The sequence below is a fragment of the Carassius auratus genome, chromosome 6, assembly GCF_003368295.1.
Source record: "Carassius auratus strain Wakin chromosome 6, ASM336829v1, whole genome shotgun sequence".
Lineage (NCBI taxonomy): Eukaryota > Metazoa > Chordata > Actinopteri > Cypriniformes > Cyprinidae > Carassius > Carassius auratus.
Window position 1 is genome coordinate 12,844,639 of NC_039248.1, and position 15,082 is coordinate 12,859,720.

The following is a 15,082-nucleotide window of genomic DNA, read 5'->3' on the forward strand; positions in this document are numbered from 1 at the left end:
CATTCATTACTTTGTAACAGGAGACATACATAGCAATAAATTAATGTGGTGCACGAGTTTAAATAAAAAGTGACGTGACATACAGCCAAGTATGGTGGCCCATACACGGAATGTGTGCGGTGCATTTAACCCATCCAAAACACACAGAATTGAACACACACCATGAACACACACCCAGAGCAGTGGCCTGCCATTTATGCTGCGGCACCTGGGAGCAGTTGGGGGTTCGGTGCCTGGCTTAAGGGCACCTCAGTCATGGTCTTGAAAGTGGAGAGAGCACTGTACATCCACTCCCCCACCCACAATTCCTGCCAGCCCAAGACTCGAAGTTACAACCTTTTGGATTCTAAATCCAACTCTCTAACCATTTCCTGCAACTTTTTTATTATAACTTATAAAAGTTTATTATTTATAATAAATACTTCAAAGGGCACTTTTGAGGGCAACATTTGGGCAACTACACCATATATTCTGCAGAAATAAGTCAGATTGAAAATTCTAGGTTAAACCAGCAATTAGCTTTAATTGATGGTACTGGTGCTGCTTTTTCTGGTCATTTAAATTTGGTAAATGGAAAGATCATGTATCAAATTAAACAATTTTGCGAGCATCAAAGGGATAATACATTTCCCCTAACATTTATTCCTTTTGAAACTAGTTAAATGAGGCATTTTGTGTACAATCAATATCTGGGCTACTATATATTCACCAGCATCAGTCAATCTGATGCTACTCAGTATCAGACAATGTGTACATTGATATTTCATTGAGCATCTTGATGCGTACTGCACTCAAAAAATTGGCAAGAATAAGACTTGTGCTATTCAATTTGATTAAGTCGCTGAGTAGCAAGCAAACTATATTAGTGGTTTTCAACCAGTTATGCTCCAGAATCAAAGATGAGTATCAAAACTGTACAACTAAACAGTCCTCAAAAGTGCATTGTTTATTTTATAAGTTGCGAAGCCTATTTATTTTTCCGATCCTATCGATACACGCATATGTAGCTATTTTGGGTCACAACCTACCAAAACCATTGAGAAAACGGTACTCCAAAGCATTGCATGTCCCCTTACTCAAGAGAGCAGTAAAATCAAGAAGCTACAGCAAACCCATGTCAACAAGCTAAACTTTGCCCTCACATCTTCTGATATCACAAAGATCCATCTCAACATGTGCAATCCATAATCACAAGCTGCTCTCTGCATGGAGAATTTCCTGTATGTTCAACCCTGATAAAAGAAGAGCTGAGTGCTACAAACAGAGAAAGACAGAGAGCGAGAGATAGAGAATAGGAAGGAGGTAGAGAGGAGGAGAGGCAGAGAGAGCTGAACGCTGAGATATCCAGCCTTTTAATCCGACAGTAACCAGAGGGCTTTTGTGAGGGCTGGAAAATCGCAGCATTGATGTACCGCTCTCTGCTATCTCTGGCTGCTGGATCTTCGATAAGCGTGGGGGTCAACACAGTCTTTATATTTAAGCATTGCATTCTCTCTGATAAACCAGCAATGCTATACATTTCTGTACTCATTAACTTGCTATCCGATGCATAATTTGAATTAAATTCAACATGATGCACTGACGTTTTTTTGGACTAAATCTAACACACAAAACCAGTGAAAAGTTTGGGGGTGGTACGATTTTTTTATGATTTTGAGAAGATGCGCCAATAAATGCTGAAAATAAACGTGGATTTGCGCATCTTCTCAGTTAACAACGGCTCTGTGTAGTAACAGCTGCTCTATGTGAAATCACGCACCTGATGGAATTTACCGCTGATTAGAGAACCGGCTTTACTGATGAGATGCGCATTAACGATCGGCCGATCGTGATCGGATCAGCCCTAAAAGGAGTCCATCATAACTCTAGTATTTAACGATACTTTAGAAATCACTCGAATATGCTGATTTGATTTTTCTGATTTTTCAATAAAAACGGTCATCATTTAAATACAAATAGTAGTTTGTTTGGTTGTTTTTTTTTTACCTAGAATTTAGCCTCTGATTGGGATGCTCTGTTGAAAAGGGCGTGTCCACTGGAAGATTTAAATGTAAATGCTAATTTCTTTGAATATGAAAATGAGCATTACATGTGGAACTCTTTTAAAAGCTTTAACTGTATTTTACTATAACAGCCATCAAGATGGACTAATGGTAAAAAAAAAAAAAAAAAAAAAAACAAGTGTCGATTTTAGCAGTACCTTTCAGTAATGCATAAGTGTGACCAACTGAATGTTGTTCATCAACAGCTCATTACTGAGATGTATTTTTAGCTTTTAAAGCAATTTCAACAAGGCCATTTCATGACTAGGGCCAAATGCACACAATAAAACATGAAGCATGAACTAAACAACTTATGTAGCAATGGTTTTCCAAATGATTTACACAGAAATTTGTCCTTCATGTGTTTCATGAATGAGGTCCATTGAACACAGCATGCCAATAAAGGTGAGATTCAGGCTAATAAGCCTTAAGGTTAAAAATATACGTGCACTGACGTGTTTTGCTTTAACTGTTGACCTTTCTGCAAAGAAAGAACACAATTTAAATGAAAAATATGACATCAGATGACTTCTATATCAATGGTTTTTCTAAAGTAGGACTCTCCAACAGTGACATCGGCGGATTAAGCTTCAGCGGGGGACCTCCCTTGAGCTCGATGTGCTCTCGCTGAGCTCCTAGAGCGTGACGCCAATGAGAGGAGGGAACAGCAAAATACTGCCAAACGTTACTGTGATTGGATGATTACACCATCAGTGCACAAATACACATCAACGGCTCAAACTGATGGAACAGGTTTAACTAATTACAGAGTAAACAACTCATTTGGTCAACACCACTTTCAGGCACGTCCCAATCAATGTCCCAATCAAACTTCAAACCGCTAGAAATGATCTGTGAGCGAGTGCTCAGCTAGGTAAAACTGAAGCTGCATCTCTGCTGCAAGTAAGATAGAATGGATTTAATATAAATATACACAAATATTACAGCTGTAGATGCACCAATTCAAAAATGTGTGTGTGTGTGTGTAAATATTAATATTAATTTATAAGTTATAGCATGAAAAAAGTATATTCATGCTATAACTTTTAAATGGCTGACACAATATTACATTTTCTAAATAAACAAAAAAATTTAAACAGCAAAAATAATAATTTTAGTGAATTTAAGTGCCGCAATAATATGCAGAAACGTACAGTTAAAAAAATGAATGATAGAATGAATTCTGAAGGGTCATGTCAGAATTAAGACTCAAATAATGACAGCTGAACATGTAGTTTTGTCATCACAGGAATAAAAGACATTTTAAAATATAGAAGAATAGAAAATGTATATTTTAAAATGTGGTAATATTTCACAATATTAGCTCCTTTCTAAACAACAATTCTAAAAAGAAAATGCTATATATGTTATATGTTAATAATGTCATTAATATATGTTATATGTTTATAATGTTAATAATTAAGGTCTATATGCACACACAGACACAAACACAATATGCAAGGTATTATTTGCAGTCAAATACCATGGCTGCATTTCAGGAAAAAGCCCCATCTCTGTTAATTCATTTATATATACACATTTGCATGAATGCATGAATGCAAGAATGAATGAATGAATCAATCAATCAATAAATGAATCAATAGCAGAGAAGGGGCTTTTTCTGAAATCCAGGCCACTGGATTGAAATACTGCAAATAATACCCTGCATATTGTATGTAAAACCCAGCTCACAGCTATTGAAAGGGATGAAAGGCAGCAATGTCACAGAATCAAGCTTTGATTCATACCCCAAATATGTTTCACAGATCCTCCATCACATTAGTCATTATCGAAAATGTCAGCTGGAATTTAGGCAAATCTGTGGGTGCCTGTTGACTCATGCATTAGCATTGTCCCTCTGAGGCTATATTTACACTGTAGTCTGTCTAGATGACGAAAAAAGCAACAACTCCTCACTGTGCCAGTGACAATGGGCAAAACAGACTCAAAATGTTCTCAGAAAGCACAGGTCTTCTTTGGACAGCACATGTGGCATACTAGGAGATTTCCACTACACAGTATCATTGTGTGCGAATAATTATGCCATGCTCCCTTGGAGACTACAAAACAAATCATAAAAATTCAACCATGCAAGCTAAACCTTAATGGAAAATACATGCAGATCTTGACTGTTAATCTCGGTCAGCAGTTATTACAGCATCGAAAACACCCAAACCTGGGAGACTGTCACTATGCTAACTCTAGGTCCCACAGCAAATGATAAAGGTTTAGCAAGCCACAGTCATAGTGGCCTTCGGTTCTGAATCAGTGCTTTCAGACAAATATTACATCCTCCCTTTGAGACATAGCTGTTAGAGGATGCGACCCAGTTAAGGCTGCATTGTATTTCAATGTGTGGTCGTTTTCATGAACTAATAAAGCTGTGTAAACAGTCTAAAACCATTTTCATTTCCCATGTGGCATTATAAATCTGCTACAATGTGCATGGCAAATGCCGAATTGTTCTTTACACGAATAATCAAGCCTGATGTCAGCACATGTGCAGTTCTGCGCGCATACACTATCACATCTCCTGTTTTGAGATGTGAGCCCTTGGGTATAGCAAGAGCATGCTAGAAATACATTTGATCACAAAACTACCATAAAAGAGAAAAAAGGCTGTGCTGAGTTGAACATCTCATGCATGCACACAAAAACACCCTGCCTGCAATATATATATATATATATATATGGTCACACTTTATTTTAGGGTCCAATTCTCACTATTAACTAACCATTGACTATGACTTTTGCCTCAACTAACTCCTTATTTGCTGCTTATTAATAGTTTATAAGGTAGTTGTTAAGTTTAGGCTATTGGGTAGGATTAGGGATGTCATGCGTTATATGTACTTTATAAACACTAATAAACAGCCAATATGTTAATAATAGACATGCTAATAAGCAATTAGTTATTGGTGTGAGTTGGACCCTATATTAAAGTGTTACCATATATATATCTTTTAATATCAAGCGGATAGAAGCACTTCATTTTGGGTAACAATGACGAATTCTTTGTTAGAATTATAATAACCGCAATAAAAATTATACTTTATAATTATACAGCCATATAGGACTTTTAAATCATTTTCAAACTTTTAGTCTGTAGTTAATTCATAGTTTATAAATTGTAGCCTCTGCTTAGATACAGTAATAGGCATATGTAGAGAGTTCTTCATTTATTGTCACTAAAATTAACAAATTAATATTGTTTTATTGTTTAATTATAAATCATCCTTTGTTTGTATTTACTGTATCTCACTGGTTCTTATGAGTGTTTGTTTGTCATTTACATAATGCATATTTACTTACAAAAACATACAATATTTCTGTATTTATGCAATTATTGCACTGTAAATTTTTCTGCCTATTACATATTATTTATATATATATATATATATATATATATATATATATATATATATATATATATATATATATATATATATATATATATATATATATATATATATACAGTATAAACTTCAAAGGTAAACAACATAAAAAATATTTATTTATTCAATATGTATTACAGTATTACAATTAATAATAATAATACACTGGAAAAAGACATATTCTGTTATTATATTAACTAATTATGATTAAATGCATAATAATAATAATAATAATAATAATAATAATAATAATAATAATAATTACTATGATTGTTATTATAATTTTTCTTTCATGTATTAAATTGGACAATATACTAAATCTGCTTTGCAGCACCTTCATTTGACAAAAATAAATAAATAAATAAATAAATAAATAATGAAATGCAATGTTCTGTTGTACCTTAACTTTTCATTTGTTGACATTTTTAAAAGATAAATTAAGCTGCCAAAATTTCAGATGTGAGCCCTTGGGTGTAGCAAAAGCGTGTGGGAAATATATTTGACTGCAAAACTACCATAAAAGAAAGTAAAAGCTGTCCTGAGTGGCATGTTTTGCATCTCATTCACGCACGCAAAAACAGCCTACCATATTTTTTTTAATCAAGTGAATAGAAGCACCGCATTTAATCACCAATGGCTATTCAAGAATGTGAGGTAACAATGATGAATTTTCTCGTGGGCGCAGCAATTAGCATAAAGAAAAAGTGATTTATTATGTTGTGGAGGAGCGATGGATTTTGTTTCAGGCCAGATACTTCTTGCAGCTCACTAAAGGCCAGCCATTACAAGTGAGCACACTGACAGGGATTATGCACGGTGACATTTAGCGCGCTGCAGACGTTACAGTGAGCCCCTTTGCCACAGTCGCACATAATCTGACTTACGCCGTCTGTAGGGGGTCACCGCACCGATACCGAACTGAGAGGTTAATATCCTGCCCTGCTTACTGGTGCAGTGCAGTAAACGCTGTAATGCTTCGTAGGCTACATGCTGAGAATTAGACGCGCTACCGTAGCAACCCTTGGCAGAAACCTCTCCTCATAAGATCACAAGCCGCACTGATGGGACAAAACCTGAAATGTGTTGCTAAGAGTCAACCTTTCTCCACGGCCAAACGGACGGGCTGTGACCAGGGCTGGACTCATAGCTGATGGGGCCACCACGGGGGGCTCTTCCCCCGAGACAAGTCTTGAATTAATTAAAATCATCATCTCTTATCCAATTGGCTGGATTGTATTGGTTATGTGTGCTTAGTGCAGGGATGCTGCTGCTGTGCATCAGAAATTATCAGACATAGAACAGCTTTGCTGTGGTATGACTAATCAGACTCTGGTGTAAACAAAAGCCCATTTCAGGCGATCTGGGAACAGCCAAGTTGCCAAGTCTTTTACGGTAGATTTGGTTTTCTCCTTTGCTCACTTTCTTTCTTTTATGGTGCTCTGGAAATGGAGTGTTGCCATAGGGAGAGAGAAAGATTCTTACTTGTGCATTTCTTAACGCCGGATCCCTTCTTCAAGGCATGGCGGCTGAGCTTGCAGTTGAAATTGTTCTCCCAGAACTCCGCAAACCAGATATTCCTCCGGTTGTTCTCGAGTGTGCGGCTGGTGAAGTAGCGATCAAAGCCTGAGGGTAGATCGATGAGATCTGTGTCACTTTAATGCGCTTTGTCAGAGTCAAAGCTCTAAGCCAATGAACTTCAGAGAGCAACATGATTTGACGGAACATTTGCATCTAACATCATTTTCGTCTCACCAAGAATGTTCTATTTTTGCTATGACTAGTTCACACAAAAAATGAATAATTTGTCATCATTTGCTCATCTCTGTGTCAGTTCAAACTAGTTGGCATTTTCCTGTGGAACACAAAAGGAGAATTTTTGAAGAACTATTCCTAGTTACAGTTTATAGTTTTGGAGCAGTCAAGCTTCAAAAAGGACCAAAAACATTTAATTGAAAAAAAAAAAAAATTACAAATAGAACACACATATAACTAAAGACAATAAATTGACATTTATATTAACTGGAAAGAATGAAATTACTATTGTGTGTAATTCTAAGAGTATTAGTTGTAATAATTATAATAATAAATATTATGTATGTTTTAAATTATTATTTTATTTTATTATTATATGCTGTATTTAACAACAGATTTAACAAAATATTAAATATCAATTCATTTACAACAAAATATTGAATGTTTTGTCAAATATGCAGTTTGAATTAAAAAACGTATCTTTGTATTAGCAATAATAAATAATAATAATAATAATAATAATAATAATAATGTGTAATGTACTGTATGTATTTATAATATTTATAATATAACGACAGCATTCTGTGCATTCTTAAGAACTTAAAAAGAAGACTTTAAATTATCTTAAGCATGTTGTGTTCGAAAGAAAAAAAATCGAATGCATTTTTTTTTTTAAGTGAACTGTTCTTTTAACGCTATGCATGCACCATAACTTACACTAATTAAGTGCATCACCAGTAGCTAAAGTGTTGTCAGAAAACATTAAGCACACACTCCGGTTCAGACCTGGTCTCTAATGGATGAGAGCAGCCACTGATAAGCGCAGGATTTAATCTGTCACTTGCCTCTGATGTTCTGTCGTTTGGGTAGGATGGTAACAGCTCCCTCGGCCATTTCCTCCTGGTGAAGCACCGGCGATATCTTCGAGCCCCAGCTATCTGACCCCACCCACAGGAAGTGACCCGTCTTATTGGCTTTTTTTGCCGCCTGCAGTAGCCGCCTGTTAAAAGATGAGTGACAGTTTCCATAAAATATTGAATATAGGCTTTGCTCAGGACTAACATCAACTCTAATTACATATTTGCAATTATTGTCTGCATTCTGTGGTACTTTGGTGATTCTCCATTTACATTAACTGCAAATCAATATGTTATTGAAAGGTCAGTATCGACACTGCTCACTGCTGACTTTTCTAAGCATTCTCCATCTGGCACGGTAGCAATTGATGTCAAAATTAGTCATGCACTACTGACAGCAAAAGCATTTGCCCAAGATAATAATGGCTCAATAAAGTATGTTTCAAGCAGCACGCACAAAATCATTTGCTGTCTTTTAAACAGGAACCGACTTAGAGCGCCTTCACTCGCAGTGTCTTTCCGTAAGCCGTGGAATTCATTATCTGGGCTTATATGCCAGTAACTTATCAATATTTTTAATAACTGCATAACAATTCACCCACATGCCAGCTACGCCCTCACTGCAATTTATTTACCTACATTAAACATGAAACAGCATTCACAACTCATTTTACTTGCAAAATAAAGCATTAACTACAAAAATGCAAATAGCTATTTCTCTATTGGTTAATATTAATCAGCAGTCTACATGGTCAAGGTGACATCAGCTGAAAAAGAAACTTAAAACAAGTTATTACTTGCATCCACAATAAATTCAAGAATATGTATAATAGGGAACAATTTTGGATTCATATTCAAGTTATCAAGAAAAAAAATCAAGTGATTGTATTTTTTTAATTAGAAAAGCATACTTTCTGAATTACAGGTGCATCGATGTGAACATGGATAAACAAGCCATTATGAACTCAAGGACAATGGCTGACAAACAATAATTAGAGAAGCACGATTAAACAGTCATCCTGAATGCTTAAGCAAGCAACAAATGGAAAAAGTTTGACCATAATTATTCCTTCAAATTAAAATGATTATTATTCAGTGGATGTCTAATAGCACATTTAAGTGAAGGCTTTTTGTCAATTTTCATGAGGATCTAATAGTTTTGATTAGGTACTCCAGGTGCTCAGTACTGGAGCGTTCAGACGTTCCCATAAGGCAAATTAAATGTGTTATAATAGAGGTCAGGTAAATGAGTTGTTCGCCTCTCTGCAAAGTGTATCTTAGATGTTATTTTAGAAAGCAATACCCATTTTGGTATTTGTTTTATTAACTTTGTAACCCTGCACAATGGATTGAATTAACAGCAGAAATAAGTTGAACTGCTTCACGTAGCTACAATAAAATAACATAAAGACTATATAATTTGTCAAGATAGATGTTAATTTAAAACTAACAAAAGCTACTCACCTTATATCGTCCTCGTTTGCAAATATAATAACAACCTTCGCATTCGGATTTTCTCCCAGTCTCTGAATTATCTTATCAAACTCCCCTGGTTTCGGCTCACGGGGGATTTTCACCGACTGTGAGATACACACACTTCCTGTGGGGGGAAAAAAAAGAAAAAGTGGCATTACTGCAAAATATGGAATCACACGCCGAAAAATTCCCAGCTGAACAACTTCTTATGAGTAGTTCTGTCTAAACTCACTCATGCACTGGTAGAGGCAGATGTTGCTATGTTTGGCAGCTCAAATATATGCTGTAAAAATAGACAACTGTTATCGCAAGGAGCTATTTCTACCTCATCTGGCCGTTAAAAATGACTTTTGTTAGTGTGACCTAATGTAGTCAGGTTCATTCAGATATATGAAATCATATTTTTGACTTAAATAAATCCAGTTGCCACATTTTTCGGTTACTTGACAAAACACTTTTTACAGTGCACTTGAACAGAACAATGTTTTAAATGCACCACAATGTTTTTACACTACACTGAAGTCAAGTGGCTTGCTTTATCCTTATCATTTTCTCTGCACAGCCGACTGAGATCAATACCAGACCCCCTAAGACCAAGGCCAAGACCTGCTGGTCTTGGGGAGCTGAGAAATAGAAGATACAGAATTTATTGCACCATTCAGTCACTTAATCAATGAGTTCATTATACTAAGTAACATATATCTGATTTTATATATACAAAATGATAGATGTAATATTTTAACAATGTGTAATGTAACACAAAGCTCAAAGAGTAAAGTACAATGAGAATGCATAAAACTGATAAACTTGCCTCAGGTATCTGAATTCTGACCAAATTATTGGTTTCTTTTACCAAAATCCCATTGGCACAAATACCTTCAACAATCCTGAATAGCAAAAGAGCAAAAATAAAACGAATATAACATTTTAATGGTAGAAAAATCTGGATGTTACAGAGAAACTTAACTTTAGCTTTGGAACCCCAATGTGTTAAAGTTTTGCTCTGCTGGGTTCTTAAATTGCATCAGTTCTCATTATCAGTTTTGTTTTGTTATATTTTGTTATCATGTACGTTACTGTATGTTTAACAAATGCCCTAACTCTTTTGTTGTAATCTTTTGTTGTAGAAAGTCTCATCTTCCCAATATCCAACCGTCACATATCTATCTTCCTTTCACAGATGCCTTGAATTAACCTCCTGTCATATCAGCAAATAGTCGTATGCAGATTAACAGCAAAAAAAAAAAAAAAAAACGCATAATAATAGGCTCATTAAACTTCTCGCATCCTTTCAGAGAAAACACCGAGCCCTTGTAAACTTCCACACAAACCGATGGTTGCCGTTCCAAGGAGAGGGCCTTTTCAAAGCGTTTGACCTGTCCTCGCTGAGAGAGGAACACTGATTTGCATCAAAGGCGTTAATTAGACAGAAAAGAGAACCCTCAAAGATGCCATATGGAGAGGCTTCTTAACGGCGGGAGTCTTGCAGTCACTTGCAGCCCTCTGCTGAGTGCATATGCTACTTTGAGTCAGGAGATATTTTGAATGACTGAAGGCCTTAAGGTAAGAACTCCACCTGTCACTGAATGAGACAGCTATGAAGCTGACAAAGTCACAGTGACTTGGCTGGGTGTGTATTAAACTATTTTCTGTCTTAATATATTTGACAGAAAGTATTTTAAAGTAGTTAAAACATGTAAATAGTTCGTTAAATTGCTAGCAAACAGAACTCCAAAAATAAAGACAGACAATTGCAAAAATAATTATTGTTTCCAAACAGGTTTCCTGAACCCATTTGCCACTGATCATCCTGTCCCAAGCTCGAACCACTGGTTGCAGTGTCAGTTTGGTTCTGGTCATAAAGCTGTTGTAATAGAATCCTATCTTAATCAAATTTAGCACATTTATTTTAATAGGAATACATGGCTTTCTAAAAGGAACAAATGGGGTTTTGATGCATCACTGTAAGCATGTCTTGTGCAAATTGACCAATATATGCACAAGCATTTTCCAGCAGGGTCATATTTGATGCTTAATCGAAAATAATGAACAGCAGGAGGGGTGATCTGAGAACAGACGGGTACTGACAAGATGGAGAAACTGACTGAGTTATAAGAGTTATTTGAGTGGGTAGGTCAGTTTTCTATTTATTTACTCCTTTTTGTTTTTGGAAACAATATCTAAAACTTAATTTTTGAAAGGAGCTCTTTCTGTCCACTTTGAAAATGAATGGCATGCACAATGTATTAAGAAACTTCCAATCATGTAGAAGTAAAAATCTGATAATGTAATTAGAGATAAAATGTTCTTTAGAATGGAAATCTTTATTATACCCAGGGGTCAGGGTTTGGCAGGTTAACATCACCCAATTAGCCCCTGCTCGCTCGCAGATCCTGTGACTACACCATCTAGATAAAAAATATATATATTTCTCCATGATGCCAATTGAAAAAAGTAAAAAAAAATAATAATAATTATAATAATAATAATAATAACTTCTTATTGCCGAAATTTAATTCAACAGCGCAGGAAGATTGCACGTTGAACCATTTCATAGGGTCTTTAGGGAAATACACAAGGAAAAAGAGCCACGACCTAATGTTGTGAAAAGGGTCTATTAATAGCAATGACACATTCAGAGTCAAGCCCTGAGTGAGCCCAAAGTGACAGGATGTCAGACGTTGATCCTCTGATTTGTGACAGACTTAATTATTATCCTTTCCAGACATTGTGAAAAAAAAAAGCTAAAGAGAAGATACTAACAAAGCATCCATATGCTTTAGCAGCCTGTCTTCAGTGACAATTAAAGGGACAGTTCGCCTAAGACATAAATATTCCGTCATCAGTTATTCTCCCTCATGTCATTTATAACCTGTATCTTCTGTGGGGGGAAAAAAGAAAGAAAAAGAATTCTGAACAATGTTCTGGTGGCTGTTTTCTATTCAATTATAATAAACATCAAAGGAAGAACAAGCAATCACCCTAAAGGTATCATAAAATTGGTCTACTGTATATGATTGCTACTGCTACATTTCAAGCTATCCGAAGCCTTTGTGTGAGAAACACTGTTGAATGAAAGTTCTCATTCACTGAAAGTCACATTAAAGATGAGTAAATGATGAAAAGGGTAATTTCTTCAATAGCCATTTATTTAAATAGCCAGTATCCAGTCATAAAGATTTTCTATTGTTGCAATTTCTATATTAAATTGAGAAAAGGAAGCTGATCCATTATTCTACACATTTCTGAAGTAGCACACAACCGAGGGAGGAAATAAGTTGACATTTCTTGAAGCAAAAGTTTTGGCTTTATGCCTCCGTCTGGGTTTACCGTGTTCGATTTAAAAAGCAACGACAGCATCGCATTTTCACGAGTGAGTGGATGTCTGTCATGTTTTCCTCAAGAACTCCCACAGACTTCAACATGATAAAGAACCCCAGCAATCCACAGCATCAACTGGGATATCTAACTTAGATATATATATATATATTTCAAAAATCCCTTTTAGCGGGGCACTTTTATCAACAAAATCCATGCTGCATTTGCACCTCGCCCGAAATCAGGCGCGCACGGTTTTTGAGAGCAGACTGTCAGAGAGGAATCACAAAGGAAAGCAAACGTCAGATCGAATCTTATGCGTTATATATAATAATCTGCATGTTTGTCTCCAGTAATTATGAAGGTTATAATCGTTGATCCATTATTACGAAGCCTTAGGTAACTCACCATATGACTAACCTCCCTCTTGATTAGATTTACCAGGGCCTCCAAGGTTTCTATTTGGATCTCCACATGGAATCAATTACAGCGGGCAAATCTTATTTATCAAATATTGTAGATTTATGTATGCTGAGAGCAGCGTAGGCTGTTTACTTTGTTATTGTGCCATGCTGCGGCTGAAGATTGCTCATCACTCAGCGGTGGCCCAAGTCAACTCCACGGTACCACTGGGCGACCATTTTCCACGGTGATGTATGCTAGTGGCAGTCACCTTTCAAAACTCACCAAATCTATTCCTTCACTTCAGAATTCGACCCCTTCAAGGTCCCTTAGCAGCGGGCGCATTATAAATTTGGCCCATTACTGGAACCCAGAAGATATTGAAAATATCGAATGAGGTTCTGCTTGAAGGAGAGTCAACAAAGAGAACCGGTGCAGCATGTTTCCCTCAATGCCTCGGATGTTCTTTTACGGTGGACAGCTTATCGCACGCAAACTAGTTTAATTTGATTACCGCGAATCTACTGTGGTATTAGATAACACACACTCGGTTACAGACATTACAAGAAAATAACATATTAAGACAGGGTTAAGATGTCACAAAGCCCTCGTTTGAAAACGCCATGAAAGACAGAGGAGAAAAACAGTGAGGTGTTTCACAAACATAGTGTTTTTCTGCTTTTTCCCTGGAGGCAGAACTGAATTGAATCATGTGTTGGTCAGGGCAGTAACACACACACACACACAAAAGTGAAGTCGGGAAAGCCTTCGGGCCTGGAATTGAAGAGCGCTGTCTTATGCTCCATAGGTATTCTTGAGTCTGCAGGGAATGATGAACAAATCATAAGATGATCAAACATTATGTGCCAAAGAGGCGGCTTTTCATGTCCATCATTTAAAATGTATGGGCTAAGGTTAGGATATGGACACTGTAATCAAACATCCATAGCCTACAGACCCTCAATATAACAGGGTCTCTTTACCGGGGGCATTTTCTCAGAGGAGAATACAGAGGCAGTGCCTCTGTTCACATAAAAAGAAAAAAGAAAAAGAAAAGAAAAAGCGAGAGAGAAATAATCGACAGTAAAAAAAAAAACACCAAATAAAACATAATGGCTAATAGCTAGAAAAGGATGACAGATGACTTAATAATATTAATCATTTTCTGTATTAATGCAGGTATTATTTTTTAAACAGTGTCAAAAAATTGCAGTAAAATAAAACAAAGATTTGCTAACCAATAGTTTGCAAAATGTGACTCTTAATAATATGAATAATTAATAATATTAATTTCACTCTATTATCACTACAATTATTTTTGTAGCAATGTCAAAGATGTTTACAATTTTCTTTTAACACAAACATATAAGTACTGTATATAGCACTGGTTGCTTGTTGATAGTGAGAAGTAAATGGTGTTCCATACAGTATGCTTTCATTCCAGCAACTGTGGAAACATTAAATGGAACATTAATTCACACTGAACTAAAAGTAAACCTAAAATGCTGAAAAAACTATTTGCCTCCTCATTTCAGAAGATCAACACACATCGCTGCACTTTACCCACTGAATCTGTCCCCGTTTCATTTCTATGAATATCTGAGAGAATTCTGTGTGCTGTACATCACATATTATATTACAATAAGTAAGCATTATTTATCAGCCTATCACGCATTAGCAGAGATTCTACAAGGTGCAGGATACCATGCTGAGTCTCTTCGCTCTATGTGGTACACCACTGCTCTGTCTCCGTTATTTATTCATTTGATGTCATGAATTATGAAGGAATTACTCCAAGCAGGCAATGCTACACAAACATAGTTCATAAACATCTACAGTG

At 36.1% G+C, this 15,082-nt stretch overlaps 1 protein-coding gene across 2 annotated transcripts in view; it reads right to left on the minus strand.

Moving 5' to 3' along the window:
• Positions 1-15,082, minus strand: part of grm4 (glutamate receptor, metabotropic 4) — a 144,213-nt gene that overhangs the window by 35,115 nt on the left and 94,016 nt on the right. For both annotated transcript variants that reach the window (XM_026262405.1, XM_026262400.1), the window contains exons 4-6: positions 9,511-9,646; positions 8,035-8,189; positions 6,920-7,060 (exon numbers count right to left, since the gene is read on the minus strand). In XM_026262405.1, the coding sequence (XP_026118190.1) occupies positions 6,920-7,060; positions 8,035-8,189; positions 9,511-9,646 (432 nt within the window). The remainder of the gene's footprint in view (positions 1-6,919; positions 7,061-8,034; positions 8,190-9,510; positions 9,647-15,082) is intronic.